The sequence below is a fragment of the Periophthalmus magnuspinnatus genome, chromosome 5, assembly GCF_009829125.3.
Source record: "Periophthalmus magnuspinnatus isolate fPerMag1 chromosome 5, fPerMag1.2.pri, whole genome shotgun sequence".
Classification (NCBI taxonomy): domain Eukaryota; kingdom Metazoa; phylum Chordata; class Actinopteri; order Gobiiformes; family Gobiidae; genus Periophthalmus; species Periophthalmus magnuspinnatus.
Window position 1 is genome coordinate 23,320,116 of NC_047130.1, and position 19,463 is coordinate 23,339,578.

General features: G+C 37.6%; 3 protein-coding genes across 3 annotated transcripts in view; 2 read left to right on the forward strand and 1 right to left on the reverse strand.

The window, feature by feature from the left end:
• odad1 (outer dynein arm docking complex subunit 1) overlaps positions 1-7,175 on the forward strand; it is a 10,582-nt gene extending 3,407 nt beyond the window's left edge. Inside the window, exons 4-14 of the mRNA XM_033967259.1 lie at positions 523-648; positions 722-835; positions 1,631-1,698; positions 1,771-1,943; positions 2,357-2,494; positions 2,638-2,720; positions 2,796-2,964; positions 3,056-3,216; positions 6,450-6,553; positions 6,620-6,707; positions 7,008-7,175. Of these exons, the coding sequence (XP_033823150.1) occupies positions 523-648; positions 722-835; positions 1,631-1,698; positions 1,771-1,943; positions 2,357-2,494; positions 2,638-2,720; positions 2,796-2,964; positions 3,056-3,216; positions 6,450-6,553; positions 6,620-6,707; positions 7,008-7,175 (1,392 nt within the window). The remainder of the gene's footprint in view (positions 1-522; positions 649-721; positions 836-1,630; positions 1,699-1,770; positions 1,944-2,356; positions 2,495-2,637; positions 2,721-2,795; positions 2,965-3,055; positions 3,217-6,449; positions 6,554-6,619; positions 6,708-7,007) is intronic.
• Positions 1-19,463, forward strand: part of si:ch211-222l21.1 (prothymosin alpha) — an 81,963-nt gene that overhangs the window by 50,602 nt on the left and 11,898 nt on the right. The window lies entirely within an intron of this gene.
• On the reverse strand, positions 3,616-6,239 carry LOC129456237 (uncharacterized). Its single transcript, XM_055221677.1, has 3 exons — positions 6,085-6,239; positions 3,935-5,569; positions 3,616-3,887 (listed from the first exon to the last, which is right to left on the reverse strand). The coding sequence occupies exon 2, from the start codon at positions 5,457-5,459 to the stop codon at positions 3,960-3,962; it is 1,500 nt and encodes a 499-aa protein (XP_055077652.1). The 5' UTR covers positions 5,460-5,569; positions 6,085-6,239; the 3' UTR covers positions 3,616-3,887; positions 3,935-3,959.

A 19,463-nucleotide genomic window follows, 5' to 3' on the forward strand; every position in this document is an offset into this window, starting at 1 on the left:
ATACGTTTGTGATGTAGTTGTATCAATGCAGTGCAATAATGGCCCCTGTCACAAATAAATGGTACACTTACTGAATTAAGGACGAATCTTACAAAAATACTATTATTGTTGGATTTTAAATTTACAGTACAATAACATCACACAGATCACACATTAGATAGGGGCAGGAGCCAACCCACAAGTGTCAAACATCTGTAACACTAGCATACATTAAGATTCTGTAAAGGCTGGATATGTTAATGAGGACATGAAGAGAAACTAAACTTAAGGGATGGGTCTGTCCTCTAGTGGCAGTAGTCAGGTATTACACTACAATTACAAAGCAAAAAAAAAAAAAGAAAAGAAAAAGAAAAAAAGAATATATAACCAGCAAAGGCCCTTTTGAGAGACAGCTGATGAAGTGTGCAGTTTGTGTGATACTGGCCAGGATTTACTCAAAATCCCAATAAACAATAAATAATAAAGCATTAAAACTGCCAAAAGTAGTCTGTTTTACAATACTACCACTTTTATTGTGTACAGATTTCTGGTTTAGAGTTGAAAATAGAGGAGGCGAGGAGGGAAGAGGTGAGCCGAGGAAACAATCCCAAGACTGAGGCTCGGCAAACTCGGAAAGCCATCCGCACTTTAGAGAACAAACTGGACAGAGTGAGTCTTTACAACCACAGAGCAATGGACATGTGTGACATTACCAGTTTACTACTAATATTTATCTTTCTAGGCTTCGACTCGATTAAGTGAACAGCTGACAAAGAACAGGGAGCTGAGAGAGGATATCCAACATCTGCTCATTGAAAGAGACCGCTTCCAGCAGCGGAAGAAGAAACTGACTAAGGTTTGGAAAATAGATTACTCCTCCACACACACTACAGGAAAATTTAGTATGATTTAGTATTTGCTTCTCCTCGACTTCGGGTAGGTGTGACGCAAAAACATCACCACAGCAACAGCCAATAAAACAGAGCATCAGGGGCAGGCAGAGTGATGGAAACAGAGGCGCAAGATACAAACTCAGGAAATGGCAAAAATCATTTAAAGACTTTATTACTTACCTCTCGTAACATTGTTAAACTGCAGCATTCTCACCCATATTATCCATTAGAATATGTCCTTCACAAGTAATGACACACAGTCCACAAAACAGAGCTATGAATCTTTCTGTACATTAAAAGCATTTATCTGAACTACTGCACCACACAGCACAAATAATGACACATTTTTTACTTGCATCTAAACTATAAGTGCAATATTCTAACCTTTTAGAGATTTACTTTAGAGTCTCAAAACTAAAACAGCTGACGCACGGTGCACTCATAACTTAGTTTATGGTGTGCGGTGTGGCAAGCACTAACATACCATTTTTAACTTGCACTTTGATTATTCGCTACTTGCACTATTCTTTCTGAAACAATATGCTGCTAGGCACTAGTAATAGCAATGGTAATCATTGGCGTAATAATACAAGCAAAAAACGATTTTGTCACAAATGCTATTGTTTTACTACAATAATATGTTTTGTTGAATACTTTCTTGACTCTTAGAAATCTTAAAGTGACTACACTGATTTTCTTTCTTTGCGGTCACGTTTCATCAATGAAATGTATCATTACCTTTTGAAATTCTTTTTAAGGAGCTTCAAGAAGTTCGCAAAAAGATTGGGGAAGCCGTCGACCAATCCACAGCTGCTTATGACGCAAGGTAACTGCCCTGAAGAAAAATAATATTAATACCAACATATATGTAAATATAAATGTAAATTAAAAACTTCAGAGCGGAGGCCCAGGCTAAAATTAGCCTGATGAAAGAGAAGAGAATTACAGATCTAGCTATGTACAACAACAAGATGGAGAAGCTGCAGAGGAAGATTTCACACGACCACAAGTGCAATTCATTTATGACAACCAAGTGCAAGGACCGTCCCAGCGATGGCGACCAAAAACAGGGTAAGATGTAGGATTGATCAATTAAACTATATCAAAACAGCCTAATTAGCTAATCAAATACTTGGATAAAATAAGTATGATGCCATCTGATAGTGGCAGTGAACCAAGATAACTATGATGGAGGGGCCACCACCGGCTTGTCTCCATGGAGATCGCTGTATCGCTTTGCCTGTAATGTTTCACTCTATGGAGGCATGCAAAACGAAAAATGCCATATCTAGAGAGCAATAAATGCATTATTTGTTAAGCTTAGTACAATGCTGTGGAACATTTCAAGCAGAGCAATAATATCTTTATAGTAGCGGACACCACACAGGAAAAGATACATCTTTAAACACTATAATGCATTGCTAATCAGGTCAAATTCCCCCTAAAATGGTCAACCTTTGTTTATTAATAATACTTGATTCCAGTGTCAGATGTGAAAGAGCTGCGGAGGATGGACTCTTTAGGGGAAGAGTCAGAGGAGACTCTGAAGGAAGTGTTTGAAAGTCTTCAGAAGATCACAGGCGAAGACAACCTGGAAGTAATGGTGGCAAAGTTCCTTCAAGGTAGTAACACTTATTATTTACGTTATAAGAGGATAATGGTTATTAAATAAATTGTAAATACTGTGTTTAGTACTTTGTATATTGTTTCATATTTCTTATTTTATGAGCTATATTATTATGAACCGTCAATTTCTCTTATCAAGGTGAGGAGAGGAACTTTGCACTCTTTAATTTTGTAAATGAGCAAAACAAGGAAATTGAAGCTTTGAGGGAGCAGATCAACCAGGTAATGGTAATAAAAAAATTGAAGGAAAAAAAAAAATGGGGCTTCAAATTTCATGTATTATTTGTGCTATTTTAGATTGAAGAGGAGATGGAGAAGTTCAGAGTGGAGGGCCTGTTGCAGGAGCAGAATCACAGTATATTGGTTCAAGAACTTGACAACCAACAAAAGGACATTTTATCTCAAGCTGAAGAGTATGAAAATAAAGCAGATAACAAAAGGAAAACACTGGATCTTGTTAAAACAGGTTTGTTGTGTTTATGTAATCTCCTTCTTTGAATAAATTTGAAAATGCAACCAAATGCTTTCCATACATGCTTTTTTGTATCTTGTTACAGGGATCAACAATATATTCACTATACTGAACTTTGACCAATCCATGATAGAAGACATTTTGGGCTCAAGTGGAATCAATGACAATAACATTATGGCCTGTTTGAGTCTGATTGAGCAGAAAACCGACGAGATGCTCAGTATGCGGGCATATCTTCAGTCCAAGGTAAAAATGGAGATATTCTACATGAAAGGCAATTGGTCACATCATATTATAGTATAAAAGAGTATAGAATATATAGAAGTAGTAAATGCATTTCATTGCTGTAATTTTGGCTAAACAGTAGTATGTATGTTATTATGCTCGATACAATTTAAGCATTTCATATAATCATGTAAAATAGTGTTTGGGAACCAATTTCCTTCTACTAGGCTACACAAACTATAGCCCTGATTTGGAAAATACAATAATTCACTCCAATGATCAGACTTAATCTTAGTTTTTTTGTTTTTATTGACGTTTTTATTGCCTTGCCCATTTACGGGCAAGGTAAATGTAACAAGGGTAAGGTTTTTCAACCAGCATTAACCCAAAATTATTTTTAAACTCACAACAGTTCTTCAGTCTTACCATAACGTATTATAGTCAAGTCAAACTTTCAGTATTTTATATTTTAGCAAACATTCTTCATCAAATGTAGTTTTAATCATATTTGTTTTAACCACAACTCTTTGCAATATTTTTGGCAAGTGTGATCCCTCAGTCCACAGGTTTTTGCTATATATTTTAGCATTTCATTCAAAGACAGAATATAGTCCACTGTGGGTTTTTTGTCACTTCTGTAGCAGATTAACAGCAATAGTTTGAATGCACCATTTTAGGCATAGACCTGGATTCTCAGGAGGTAGAAGCACTTTGTATTAGCCTGGGATTCACCTCCAACAACATGGTCCATAAATATGATGTCTTCACTTTTGAGGTTGAGGTTTTTGGCTGGACTGTGAGTTATATGATTTGTATCTGGCGCCAGGTCGGTGAGCTTGCCAATCTTTTACCCATCGTTGGCCGTTACCTCGAGCAGCATCATTTTCACGGGAAACTCCTCCAAACCATTCTCCAGCAGACTGGTTGCTTGTTGCATTGGAGGTTTTGGTCATGGAGTTGCTAAAAACATGGTTGTTTTCTTTGGCACGTCCTGAAGGGAGTTTTTTAACAAACTCTTTCTGGGCTTCTGTGTAACTCTTATTACTGTCACCTCCAACTGCACTGACCCTGGTCTTTGGAACAGGTCTGGGACACAGCAGGAAGTGATGCTCTTTGCTTTTGCTGCATTCTGTTCGATTACAGAAAAATTCTTCTTTGCAATTGTCATGCTCACTGTGGATATCGAGGCACTTTATACATGCCCCCAATTTTCTTACAGCATCTTTCTTCTCTGATATTTTGAGTCCTTGGAATCGTTTGCAGAAATACAGTCGTTTACTATGCTTGTTATCCCCGCAGATGACACAACCTGGGGAAAGACTGGATGACACTGTGGTTCCATTTTGTGTTGAATCATGCCTTGGTTTAGAAGTCTCTTCATTCACACAGGTCTTGTTGCCAAAGTGATTATGAAGAACTCTGAAAATGTCATTGGCACTGGTACAGGTTGACAAGCGAAGATCTCTTACTGTTCTGTCATCTATGCTGTTGAGTAGTTGGTGTTTTTTAACTTCTCTTGCTCCTTGTTCCTGCTGTTCTTCCCAGTCCTTCTTCCAGTGGTAGAAGTCACATTTGCTGCCAAGAAACTTGGGAAGTAAGGATGTGTTCAGTTTTATGGCTGGTGTTGCACTGAAGTCAAAGGTGGTCGGGTTCAGTCTGTCTTTGACCCTGACTTGAATGAACTGCACTTTTCTAGCAGTTACCTTCAGAAGTGCTCGTTCCAGATCACTCACACGAGACTGTAGGTCCTTCTGGTCTGTAGAAGGGGCCCAGCTCTTCCACTGTGTGTGGAGAGTTTTGGCTCTTCCGACCAGCATCCCCAGGTGCTTTACCATGAAATCATAGCCTTCTTCATCTTCATTGGGTTCAATAGCTCCAACTCGCACTGCCTCTGACTCTGCTGTTTCTACTACCATTTTTAACTCCTCTTCTCCATATTTAGCCCAGAGAGTTGTCAGAATTATCCCTTTCAGTTCATCTAGTCTATTTTCACACTCACTTTTTGTCTTCTCCAAATCTGCCCTCTGCTCCTCTGTAAGCGTGCCTCCCTCTAGTTGTGATTCTGCAGCATACTGGTCTTCCACATCGTCATTGGCTTCAAAAACTTTATTGGCTTCTATTGTTAGTGTTTTAAAACTGTCTTTGAGTTCCTCTTCGGACATCACCGTGTACATTCTTTGCACATTGTTGGCCAGACGGGAGAACTGGCGCTTGGCTGTATTTCTGTTGGCCTTTAGTTGCACAAGCACGAGGGCGTCAGCCATCTTGACTGCAGCTGTCTTTTTTCTTGAAGCCTGTTACTGGGAATACTTCACCAGTCTTTAGCAGCTCCAGTTCTTCACTGGTCATTGAGCATTGATGGACATGTGAAAACCTCAAAACAGGCACAACACAAAAAGCTATGGTTAATATGCATGAACATGTATAAGCAATGCATTTTAAAACTAACTTTAAAACTAATTTTAACCCATTTCTAAGGTATTCGCTATAACTTCGAATTGTCAAATTAGGCATTTGACCATAGCATTTCATTTCAACCTTGTAGGTTACATTTAAATAAGATCTTAGTATTTCTAACAAAAATAATTAGAACTAAGCATGTAAGAAGTAACCAAAGAATTTAATAATAAATCATACATTAATTAATACGAAGTTCCATACTTGGCCTACCCAATAAGGTTTTGTGTACATAGTTTACATTTATCAATAATCTAACTTAACTGAGTTAAAGCTGAGTAGTAGGCCTACTTTTACACTTTAACTTTACTCAAATAAGGCAAGAACTAAATCAGAACCCACAGAATTCACACGCAAACCAGAGCTTTAAAAACTGAATTTGGTATTAACTATTTACAAAATTTATATTTTGGACAGCTTCAATCAACTTACCGGGGTGTTTTACGTTTTGTAGAGGTTTGCTGCGGTTTAAAGTTTCCTCTTCGACGTTTAGGACGTTCATGAACCAAAGCATCGCTCTGGGTTGAGTGGCAGCAGCAGCTTGCGCTGCTCCTGTTTACCCCGAGTGTAATGAAGACCGTTGTTTTAACCGCTCCGGGAAGAAACAAAAATTTGGAACATTAGTTCCGCATCGATGCGTCGTTATGGTTAAAGGATGAGTGAGCAGAGGTTGGACAATGCTATTTATTTATGTAGACAATTTTAAAACTCTTTTTGAAATTAATAGGCTACATCAGAATGCCTAAATAAAACACTAAAAGACTGCTTCTTTTTGTCAATGTTGTGTTTAACTTCAGGACCTTGAAAAAGATTGCAATCCCAAAGACTTGGCTAAATTTCTTCTTGGCCAGAATCCAGTACTGCTGGAAGAGGTGGATGCTGCTCAGTCTACCATCAACAGGTGCATTTTCTGTCTGTCTTATATGTTGAAAACTATGTCAGACTAATTACCTTTTATACACTGCAGTGTCAACTACACAGAAGAGCTTAACATTGCTGAAGATGAGGAAAGGCCGCTGTCCAAAGGAGAACTGCGTAGAAGAATTATAAATGAGGTAGGCCTATATATCAAGTCTTGCTTTATACAGCAAGGATTGTGTTAGTGCACCTTTAAGTTAACTTTATAACTCAGAACCCCATAACCACATGGTGTCAGGTGTAGGCTATTCCCGTACATCTGCAAATTAAATGAACAAACCAGCATTGAAAAATTCTTTATAGTATTGTATTGTAGTAAGTAAATAAGAGTCCATAACCGTATTTAGGATCAAACACAACGGTTAGTGATTATTTTGACAGATTCAGAGCTCACATACAAATATCCCATTCTAATATATATTTAATTAATCTTTTAGGTCAAGCAAAAAGACACTTCACCTGGACAAATGGCAAGAAAAAGCTCCAAGACCAGTTTGCAGAGCAGCAGCCGACAGCATTCACTGGAGGACCCCCACTGTGATCCTAGTCTGTCATTACACTCTCTCCAACCAAACGACCAACACAAAAATGACACAAATGTTTAGGGAGAAATGATGGTGATTTAGAAATTATTACTTATTACTTAATTATTACTTTTGCATCAAGAAAATATGTTGTTGATGTTGCTGATGTTACATATAGCCATTGTTACATATAGTTCATGCCCTTTGAACAAAACAATACAATTTTATCCCCAAAAGCTTGACATGTGCTATCATGTAAAGGTCCATTATATAAGTTACTACAAACTGGTCTGATTTCTGGTCAGATCATTTTGGTTTTATTTCTTTATTTTGGCCATTTGAGATTATTGTAAAATGCTAAACAGAGAGCCTTGAAAGGCGCCTAACAAATAAAATGTATTATTATTAAACAACTAAACAAATACATGAAAAGATATTATCCATCCATCCATCCACCCATCCATTTTCTTCCGCTTATCCGGGGCCGGGTCGCGGGGGCAGCAGTCTAAGCAGGGACTCCCAAACTTCCCTCACCCCGGACACGTCCTCCAGCATCTCATCTGGGTCTTCCCCGGGGCCTCCTCCCGGTGGGACATGCCCAGAACACCTCCCTAGGGAGGCATCCAGGAGGCATCCTGAGCAGATGCCCGAGCCACCTCAACTGGTTCCTCTCAACGTGTAGGAGCAGCGGCTCTACTCTGAGCTCCTCCCGTGTGACTGAGCTCCTGAAAAGATATTATGTAAAAATATATTAGCATGTATGAAGAGACATATTCAACATACAGAAGTAACTTAAGAACAAATATTGAGTTTCCTGAGATTCTATATATGTATATCTGAGACAAAAATAATGCATGTTTCCTCTTTGATTAGTAAAGTATGATGCTGAGAAAAGTAAATTTTTATAGGCCATCTTTTCCTTTGCTCAATGCCTCAGTTAAATTGTTACAAGGTGGAAACACTGTAAAATCCATGTCACCTTTTTTTACAATCTTCCATTCACAAATTTCCCTTTATATCTTGGCGTGGTTTACTTGTAGTTGTTGGTAATTATGTTTGGGACCATAAAGATTCTTGAGTGTGTCTGGTAGGCAGCTGTCCTTTTGAAGTGCGACTCACCATCTGGCTTTGACTATAGACAGTCTGCTCCCTGTGCAAGCCTCTGTCGCTGGCTGTGCTTCACTCTGTGTTAAGTGCAATTCTCAAAGGGAAAGGTGGGGGGCAGCACATGCTTTTGTAATTCAAAATTTGCATGCCTGGACTCAAGAGGAGATTCTGGCAACAATTATTGGATCCAAGCCTAGTGAATATGTTTCCTAAAATAAGTGAATTAAAATAACTGCTTTCAATATGGTTACTTTGAGTCTTTGAAGATATTGCGTTTAAAGCCTGCCAAAACTAAAACTGGCCTGGATTGTATAACTGGGAGATATGACAAAAAAAACTTATCGCAATGTTTTGTTTTGTTTTTTTCCTGCACTGATCAATCATCATTATATACAATTTTATTTTGTCCAATAAAAATGACTTTCAATATTGTTTTCCGGAAAAAATATACAGTTTTTTATCATTCTAATTCAATGCAAAACACTGTCACATAGTAGCAAGTTCGAGAAATTGTGAGTAAATGAATTGACTATTGCATAATGAGAATTTCAGATGAAGTATGAAAGCGAATCATGTGAGTAAGAGTAAGCCATTTTATACATTTAACAGGTTCTCCTCAAACAATTCCAGATATGAGAAAGTTATGTTAACAATTTGAACTGAACCCGTGCAGCATAGAAGCATTTAACAAGGCATCTATTTACATTGAGTTTGTAATGAATGCATATGGAAGCACTGCTCACAATGAACAATGAACAATGCTCTGCTAAATGAGTTGCGTGTGTTGCAGTGGAGTAGGGGGCGATGGAAACAAGTGGTGTTCTTTCTAGATGCCTCATGTAGTTTGGACTTTGGGTATGACTTTGAATTCATGTTATCTAATGTCTTGTGTAACTTTGCTTTTGTCCTGTGGCATTATAGTGTTATTGTGGGAATTAATCTAAGACAAAAATAAGAGTGGTGGCTACTGGATATTAGTTCAATAAGTTTAATAGTAGCAAATGAGAACTAGAACACTAATAGCATTCATCTCAAGCCTACCTAATAACAATATAAACTTTCTGGTCTATTTAAACTTTCTTCATGGCCGTTTTATTATTCCAAAATAAAAGAAAAGAAGAAAAATCATTCAGAGATTTGACCTGTTGGTCTGGGGGTGTCACCCATTTGTCTCTATGAAGAGGTTTATGTTTTAATGCCATTCTGTGGAACATTCCCAACAAAGCAATAACATCTCCGTGGAGACAAACAAGTGGAGGACCGTCATAAAAGTCATATAGTTCACCTTTAAATATTTGTATTTAGATTTAATGATTTTTGTTACATGTATTTGGTTGTATTTACTTTTGAAATAACAATACTTTACAGACTGCTTAAGAAATGTTCAAATTTAAGATGCATTATTTATAATCATGTTTTGTCATTTTGGGCTATTAAAGTGGCCATTCACATCTGAAACATTGGACATGTTTCGTTTCAACTCACCTTTTTGAACTTTGAACAAACTTGGACTTGAAATGGTCCAAAAGTCATCTTGTCCAAACATCCTGGACTTGCTCTGTATTTCCTCTACACAAAAGAGAAAGTCAGGATGGGGAACTAATTTTAGGAGGTATATTTTAATATTCTATCCTCAGCTGTCTGGGACAATTAACAAAGCATGTTTCTATATTTGGAATTCAAAGGGCAAACTGATGCCACTTTTCATGTGTAAGAGCACTGTAACTACAGTGAACTAGAATAATAAGTCTAATAGATAAAGTATTCCATTTTACAATACAAGGAGTTTGGATCAGTATTGATACTATTGTCCATGTTGTATTTTTATAGCATATCTGCATTTCTCTTCACACCTTGGACATGGGTTTGACAATGGCTTTGCAACTATAAGTCTTTTTTAATTAATAAAACTATCACCATTGTCAGCTGTGGTATTTGCTCTGAAGATCTTGAGAAATTTTTTTGAACAGCACAGCCAGACTAATTGCACGTGGATTATGACAAGATATCTGACTGGATATTTTTTACATACCTTTACTACTATAGATTGAAAACAGAGAAAACACAGTTGCTTTTCTTGAGGATTGTGCTGTTGCTACAATCATTTGTTACTACTAAAACTGTTCTACAACTTTACAACTACAAATGTAAAACCACAAAAATAATACACTAAGTAAACGGGCTGAATATGGGGAGTCAGTTTTATGCAGCTAAAACCTGGAAGATGTGAGTCACATTGACAATGTTTAAATCCAGATTCAAAACAGTTCTGCTTTGCTGTGTATATGACTGAAAGGTTTTTATTCTGCATCTTCTCTTTTAAAGTACATTTTATGATGATTACTTTTTGATGTGTTTGCACTGTGATTTTAATGTCTTTCTTATTCTGTAAAGTGCTTTGAATTACTTCGGATACACTTGCCTTGCCTTGCCTTCAATAAAAAGCACTATATATATATAAGAGTTTGTGGGAATAACAAGCACAGTTTGAGGCATGCTTTATTTGGCTTTATTTTTTCAAGGAAATAAAGGAAATTGGAGATCATGCACTTTAACCATTAGGCCAAATACACTTCAGGCTAAACAGCAAATTGACAAACAAGTTCAACCAGTAATTTGAATGATGAGTCTACATGTCAGTCTGGAAATGACATACTGTGTGTCTATAGTCTGTTTTTCCTGTTTGATCACATGTGCTAAGATGGTTATTGTTAAATCTTTACCGAAACAAAAATGCATTGTAATCACCCCCATGTTCCTGATGGGTTATCTCAGGCCAGGAGCTTCGTAGGATGTGTCAATTTTACGTAGCAGGGCATACCATGATCTGGATTTGCATAGTATATTTTCACAACTGAACCACAAATGTAGTGTATCCACCCATACTATATGTGACATCACAGCTGCCATGGCTACCTTTCTAATATGACTACAGCATATATTATTCCCACGAGACTACTGGATTTACTACCACTACCACTAGTACTACCACTACTATAGCAATTACTACAGAAACATTATGGAAAAGACATATATTTTCATACAATATACATATTTATAATGACATTTCAAACTAAGAACAATATTATGACATTTAATGAGGGAAACTAGTAAAATAAAAGTATTTTTCTGACAAACTTAATATTAAACAGTTCTCTGCATCATAAGCCTACTCAGTATTTTTCTAATGAGCTATGCACAGGTTTAAGAATGATGAAAAATTACCACTGTTGTCATAGCAATTAAAAATTCTAAACAAAATCTATCTTTTGAATGGTCAAAAGTCCTCAAAATGGCACCTACAAACGGGAGACTGAATTAAAGAAAGCAAATATGTTACACTAAAATTGATGACCATCCAGCCAGACACTGTTGGTTTTGAACTTATCCTTCTTTCATTCTTAACTGCGAGGCTATGAACACAGATTATGGAGATAAAGGGAGTGTGTGGTTCTGGGGGGAGTGGAGGGAGAGATGAGATGGAGGTTGGGTTTTCTTTGAAATTCAACTCTCTCTCTCCCTCTCTCCTCTCCTCCCTCCTCCTATCACCCCTCCTCCTCCCAGCAAATTCACCCTTTGCACACGGCCCACTGCATCCCCATAGAAACCTGCTTTAATCACAACACAAACCTCATTTCCTGCTCCTTACAAAGAGCCCTCCTCACTGCCTGCAGAGAGAGAGGAAGGGGGAGAGCGAGGGAACGCATGAGAGAAAAGAGAGAGACGGGGGCGGGGGTGCATGTGAGGGGAAGAGGGAGGAAGGAGGAGAGAGGGAGCACATGAGAGAGAGAATGAGAGAGAGGATACAAGGATAAAGAAAGTGGGAGAAGAGCATGAGAGAGATATAGGAAGAGAAGAGAGGCAGAGGGAGGAATGAGGGATCATGAGAGAGAAAGAAAATGGGGAATGAGACATGGCAAAGAGAGAGAGTAGGAGAGGAGACAAGGATAAAGAGAGGAAGTGAAAACAGTGCACGTGAGAGAGAGGGAGAAAGAGAGAATTGGGAGGAGAGGGGAGATGAAGGGAGAGGGAACACATGAGAGAGAAAGAGAGGAGGGAGAGTATGAAAGGAGACAGGGTTAAAGAGAGGGAGAGCGAAAAAGAGATGAGAAGGGAATGGGGAGGTTTGACCGAGAGAATAAGAAAGAGAGCGAGAGAAAAAGAGAAAGAGAGAGCGTGATGGAAGGGAGGTAATAGTAAAAAAAAGATTGACCGACAAAGAGAAAGAGCAGGAGAGAGAGGAATAAAGGAGAGTGAGGAAAAAAAAGACAAAAGAGATGGAAAGTGAGAGAAGAAGAGGAGAAAGAGAGATGAAGGAAGGTAAGAAAAAGGAGAAAGTGATTAAAAGAGAGAGAAAGAGAGGGACTGCACCAGTTCTTCTGCTATGGGCCCACCTCCTGGTCGGACCTCCAGCCCACTGTGTCCTCTTCACCTTCTGTTCACACAAAGATCATTTTACACATTTTACTGACTTCAGGCTTTTCACATACACGCAACCCCACATGTAGTATTTACACACAATCATACACATGTGAAGATGGTGTGTACAAGAGCTATAGGGGAAATAATAAAGGAAATTTTGTCTATAAATAAAAAAATAATTAGGTTTAGTAATGTGACAATTACAAAAAGCAGTGATGGGAAGAGTAGTACTTAAAATTCAAAAAAACGTAGCCCACTGTAATAAACACTCCAAGCTCTTAAATCTCTCTCTTTTTATCTTTCATTTTGGTCTTTGTAAGTTTGCCCTTTTTTTTGCATAATTTTCCTACTCAGGTGTGAACAATCTGAAAGAAATCAGATGAAACTGTATGATATTTCAATAATCTGATCCCTCCAGAAACCACATAATGATGAGATTTCTGGTGTGCATGTAAACATATTGCTGGCTACATGCCCTGTATTATTTAGCACTAGCAGTCAAGTGGGCAATAGCTTTAGTGGAGTTGGTAATTATAAGTGGGAGTAATATCTAGTAGTAGCAGTAGTAGGAGTTGTGAAGTAGAACCAGAGGCACTCACAATTGCTGAGTTTCAGATGGCATCATAACACTGTATAGAGCAATAATATTTAATACAAATGGGGTAGGTCAAATTGATCTTGATAAAATGCAGATTTTTGTTGTAATACATTGAGTTATAGGGCCCAGTTGCTTATAGAAATGATCAACTTCAACATTTGTGAATTTAACTTTTGGATATTTCAACAGAAAGTACAGTGCAACCAATCAAGGAAAACAGTCTCAGATGGGGGCAAGAGAAAATGACGTCATCACATGCCAGAATATGAAAACCACCAATACTCAATTTCCTCTTATTGCTCAGCTGAAGGCTAAATTATTTTTTAATGAGTGCGGCATTAGCTTTTACAACTATTATTTCTACTACTGCTTTTATACTACAGCTACTACAGTTGTTTTTACTACTCTTACCACTACCTCATATGGCAGTCTATACGTGTACATGTTTTAATAACAAATACAAAAGTATACATTTGTACTTTAATTACTTGAATAAATATTGAAACGATTACTGCTACTTGCCCCAAAGGCTATACCATTAGAGGTTTCAAAACTAATCTTGTTCTTAGAGAGTGTGCATACTGTTCCAAGGGTATTTCGAACATGTAACTACAGGCAATGTTTACACAGACCTGCCAAGGTTTTGTTTTTTTTTACAGTCAGTAGCTCGCTTACTCAATCCCTAAAGTACAGAGTTTCTTACCCTATAGATGCACATTAGTAGGCCTATGATTGGCACAAAAACTAAGACTAATAACATACTGCAGCCAATTACTAAAATTACACACTATTATTTCTGTTAACACTGAAATTTAATCCTATTTGTTAAAAAAAAAATGTGTAACTTCACCTTGGACTTATTATATAGGCCACTGCAAAACTATATTGTTACTTGGTGTAGCTGCACTGCTGTACATTCTATACCACTATTGTTACTTCATGTTTAATATGTAAATACTTTATTATGATAGTAGCCACTGCTGTGTGTTACAATTCAGAAACTAAACTCAAAATGTTACTTCAACTTTAACTACCACTGCTACTTTGACAACCAATCTACTGCAACTACTACTAAATGTATTACTATTTACAACAACTGCCACCCCTACTACTACTACAAAAACTACTGCAACTGCTACTACCACCAGCACAACAACAACAGCACTATTATCAGTACAGCTCCTGCATTTACTACAACAAAACCACCACTTCCGAACTAGTCTTGTTACTAAAACTTAACACTAGTGGGTGACTGAAGTTATACTTGGAGAGAATTAAGAGAACACCGTGTCCCTATGTCTAGTTCCTCATTATGATTACATTGTTTCCCACCAGTGCAGTCCTCTCCTTGTTGATAGGTCTGCCTGCTTGTGGTGGTTTACTGTATGTTATCTTGTGGAGTGGCCAGACACAGAAAATACCCATGTCCTGTCTTTACGTTCCATTTATTTATTTGGGATTAGTGCCAGGTATTTCCCCAGCCAGTCTGTCTCCTCCCTCCCACCCTCCTCTCTCCTCTCCCTCTCCGTCAAAGCATAGACATTTCAAACCCCACCTACATCAGAGCTGTCTCCTAGCAACCCTTGTTCATGAGCCAATCAGCACACAGGATGCGTTTTTGAATTATAGCCATGGATTTATGATTAAAGGTTTAATAACATTAGGATGCATCTTGGTTAATTATAGAGGTTTTATAAGCCTTGCAAACAACAAAAACATGCTTAGGTTTGACATATGACATTTATTTTGTTTTCTTTATATTTTGTTAACAATTCCTCTCTTTTTTATTGCCTACAATGACATACTTGAAGAACTACCATCATCACCAAGCAATTGCTATTGAATTCACAAATATGTTGCTTCTTCTCTTTGCCACCCTCATCTATACGTGTTCAATTTGCTCTGTCTACTACTGTTGCACTGATGGTCTCATTAATAGTTGTATGCAATGTAATTTGTTGTTAACTACTTAAACATAAATGAGCCATAATAGGTCTGTTCATTTAGTCAGCAGCAGAATTGAATCCTATTAGCCAAATCCCAAAGCGTTCTACTATCTACTTTCAAGCTAATTACAACAAAGTCTGTACTCTTTTTGCTCAAATCCAGAATGATATAACCTCTATCCCCGCTAGATGGCACTGCACTCAGTCACACCATTGACACACAGACTCCAAGACATTTTCACTGCTGTTGCTAAGCAATCCTGACTGTGGTTTTCTACCTGTGAAATATTTGTGATTTTTAGAGATGGCCCTGACACCATTCTGTCCTAATTCACACGGCTCCAATATATACATATACATAAATATGATATGTTACCAGATTTTTAAGAGGTTATTGACTACAGTAAACCAAGACATTAACAAATTACATGTGAAATTAGTGTGATTTCAAGGCCTATTCGACATGAACCACTTATTACTTCATATTACTACATTTAAGATTCATTTGTTAACCATTTTTATTAACTTTTTTATCAACCAGTTTCATTTCAGTTATTTGAGGTGTACTTGTGCAGCTTCCCATCCAAAAACACGGCAGATTGAATGATAAAATGCGCTACACAAGAATGTCAACAGCAGCTAACACTTTTTCTCAGCTATGCAAGAAAGGGCATAGTCCTTTGGGGTATCAACCTTGTTTATATGATTACCCGTTGACATATTGTTCATTTGGAGATGTCCAATTGAAATAAATAAAAAGAAGATTGCGTTATTGCCAGCTTTATTAGGAAATTAAACTATTTATGCATTTATGATCGCGACAGACACTGTAGTTTTACCTGTGGAAGGCTTGATGGACCAATTAGGCCAATTATAGGGCACCATTGTAACATGATTGCTTATGACCTTGTTTTTGTATAGTGCTAATATTTCGTATGATTCAGATGGCATAAATGTTCATAGATGCATCTTTACACCTGATGCCTTTTTCATTGCAACAGACACCATAGATTTACCCACTTAATTATAGGTCACTGTTTAAACATGATTTCTTGTGACCTTGTTTTTGTACAGTGCAGAATCATAGCAGGGATTACAGCTATTATTTATTTATTTATTTATATATATATTTTACAATTTAGATGGCACAAATATCTAGATGGCACCTTTATAACTGATGCCTTGGTAGCGTTGCTTGTTTGTGCATGGAGAGCCCACTCAGAGTTAAACATTAGCTTGCTCCTCTCACTGAAGGCAGGGAAATGTACTCATGACTGATTAGGCTGCAGTTCCCATCTGCACTTGTAGCAGCACTAGAGAGCTCTATACTGGCTTTGTGTGCAAGCTTTTAGAGGTTACTCAGCTGATAGAAGCCCCATCAAAACCAGGCCTATTCATATTTCCAGATGTGGAAATAAACAATTACAAATACTACGTTATTTTAGATTGCAATTTGCCATGTATTTGACAACAAAGCGTGGATAGTGAATGAAAAATGCTATGTAAAACGCCACGTAATATATGTAACTAGCTACACAACTCATTCCAAAACTGTTCAAGTACAGGCCTGTCATTGAGTGATTAATGCTGACAAAAAAGGCATTTGGTCTGGTCTATAGACAGTTGATGCATTATTAGTCATGAAAAACGTGCTGTAATTTAAATTAACTGGTAACAAAAAAAAACAAAAAAAAAAAAACAGATAGGGCAGGGCACTTTGGCAAAAAATATGACTTTTTTATTCAGATTGATTGAGCTCAAGTTTTTTATTTGATTTCATTTTGTTTTAAAAAAAATAAAGGCTTGAACATAAAGACTTTTAATAAATGTTATTAAAAGCAAAATTGTCAAGTCTGAACAAACCACACACTTCTACTGACAAAGGATTGGCTGCCATTTCAATTAAAAAGGTCCTAGCTGATCATTGCCAATTAGAGATCACTGAATTTCACACAGCCCTGTGCAATTTACTTACTTACTATGATGTACTTGTGATTTCTGTTTGCACCTCTTGATTACTTGAAGCATTTCTTTCCATTTTGCAGTGCACTTGGATCAGTACTCCTCCCACCTGCTCGGCTGAGGGAGCTCTGAATTTGAATGATTTATACAACAGCTGATGTCAAAGGGCACCGGGTCTGTCCCAGAGGTCCAGACAGTTGGTGTCAGCTTCAAAAATGCAATTTAACATCAATATGTACACATTTAATCCAGCTATTGGGGGTTAAGAAGAGCCATAATATAACAGTACTTTTATTTATATGACAACACCACAACCTGGGAGTTAGGGAAAAAATGCCTTAAACTATCTTCTTTTACACTTTAGAAACAAAAATTTAAATGACATTTAGACAAAGGAAAGACTATATGCATAATCATATTGACCGACTATAAACATAATAAGAGCAAACAGACAAAGGTACAACAAAAACTAATTACTGAACAGTTCATAAATACTGGCACCTGCCCATCTGACATCACACTGTAGAACATGGAAACAACCAATCAGTAACGTGCATTTCACTTTGTAAATGAGTATTAGGCCACACACTTTTACTTGAGTACAAAGCTTAAGTACAGCTGACGGAGGCCCTTTAAATCCGGGCCTATTATTCCCTCCTGGTTGTATTCCTCTCCCCTCAGCAGCAGGCCGAGCCCTCCCCCCATAGATTTCGGTGAGCCCCCCAGTGAGCAGGTCCCTAGGCCAGAGCTGGTTGCTGTGCAGATGGCTCTTTGTTGGTTCAAAACAATGGGGATAAGGTTAATGTGCCTCACGCCATGAAGAAAGTAAAAGTTAGCTACAGCTGCCTATGGCTTAATTTGGGCCTGATTTACAATGTTTCCACATCGCACCGAAGTGAGAACAGAAACATACGGCACGTGTATGTACAGAAGGGTATAGAGGACAAATCTATTCACTTGTTATTACTTTTAGTTCATAAATGTATGTTGTACTAAGATATGTATTTCATTATTGTTAAGATTATAGGTTATATTTATATATATATATGTTTTACCCCAAATGCCCTCCAATAACCTCCTCATTTGTTGCTACCGGGCTAAAGTAACTAAAACAAAAAAAAAATCCCCAAAGGAAAAAAACATGTGCTTTTCATTATTGTTAAGATTATGTAGTGACTATGAAAAAATCTTTATATAATATGGCATCATCACGGAAAAGATTACAATGGTGTAATTTATAATTTGCAATGGACATAGATTAGACGTAGGTTTTACCCCTGATTCAATCCCATCACCTCCTCACTTCTTGTTACCTAACCAATTAACCATAACATGATGTACCCAAAAATAATCCCCATGTGTACTGAATCCACACAGGCTGGTTACCCCATATGCCTTACACATTTTTATTAATCTACTACCAATTTCAATGTGACAACCTATTTTAATGCTTCACCTGTTCCTGGTAAATCCATATTTAGACTGAGTCATGCTAATAAAGCCCTAAATCCAATATTTCATTCATTGTACATAATTTGGCATGTGTTTGGCATGGCTCAGGACATGTGATCGTTCTGAAACAACCCCGAATCTGAAATGCAAATCTGCCATCTGCTCTGTGATCCCACACTTTAGTTCCTCATTTAGGCCTTAATCAAACAGTAACATCTAAGTTAACACAGAGGATTACTCATCCTCATAATAAACACAACCATTACCACCGCACACCTGATCGAATAATATTTTGCCATTTATAATAATGTCTAATCTATTGGTACCTCTCATGTTTGGATCTTACCTCTGGGCTTAAGGTTTTGAAATTGTATCAGTACATAGTCAGAAAACCAAGACCCTAGAAATTGTGCTTATTGGGTAAAGTATGGTGTATTGATTTCCAGTCGTTTCAGTGACCTATTTTCATTGATTTGCCAAATAAATGTTGATACTTAAGAGCCTAAATTTTAAATGACCACCAGAACTGAAAGGTTAAGGTACACTTTGTCCCCGTAGGGATATTTGTCCTCTGCATTTGACCATCCTTCAGTGCCACTGGGGCTTTTCCTCAGGAGGAATGAGCAGCGCAGAGCTCGGGGACCCATCTCCGTGTTCTTGTTGCTAGGTTTGGTCAGGACTACCTTAGCTGGAGGATTTTTACTTATGGTGCAGAGTGTCTGGAGGAAACTCACCCAGACATAGGGAGAACATGTAAACTCTGCAGAGAAAGGCCTGGGGATTGAACCGGGAATCTTCTTTTGCTGTGCTAGCCACTCAGCCACTGTAAAATGCTGATAGTTTCAATACATTTATTTAATGTAGGGATACACTGATACTGGT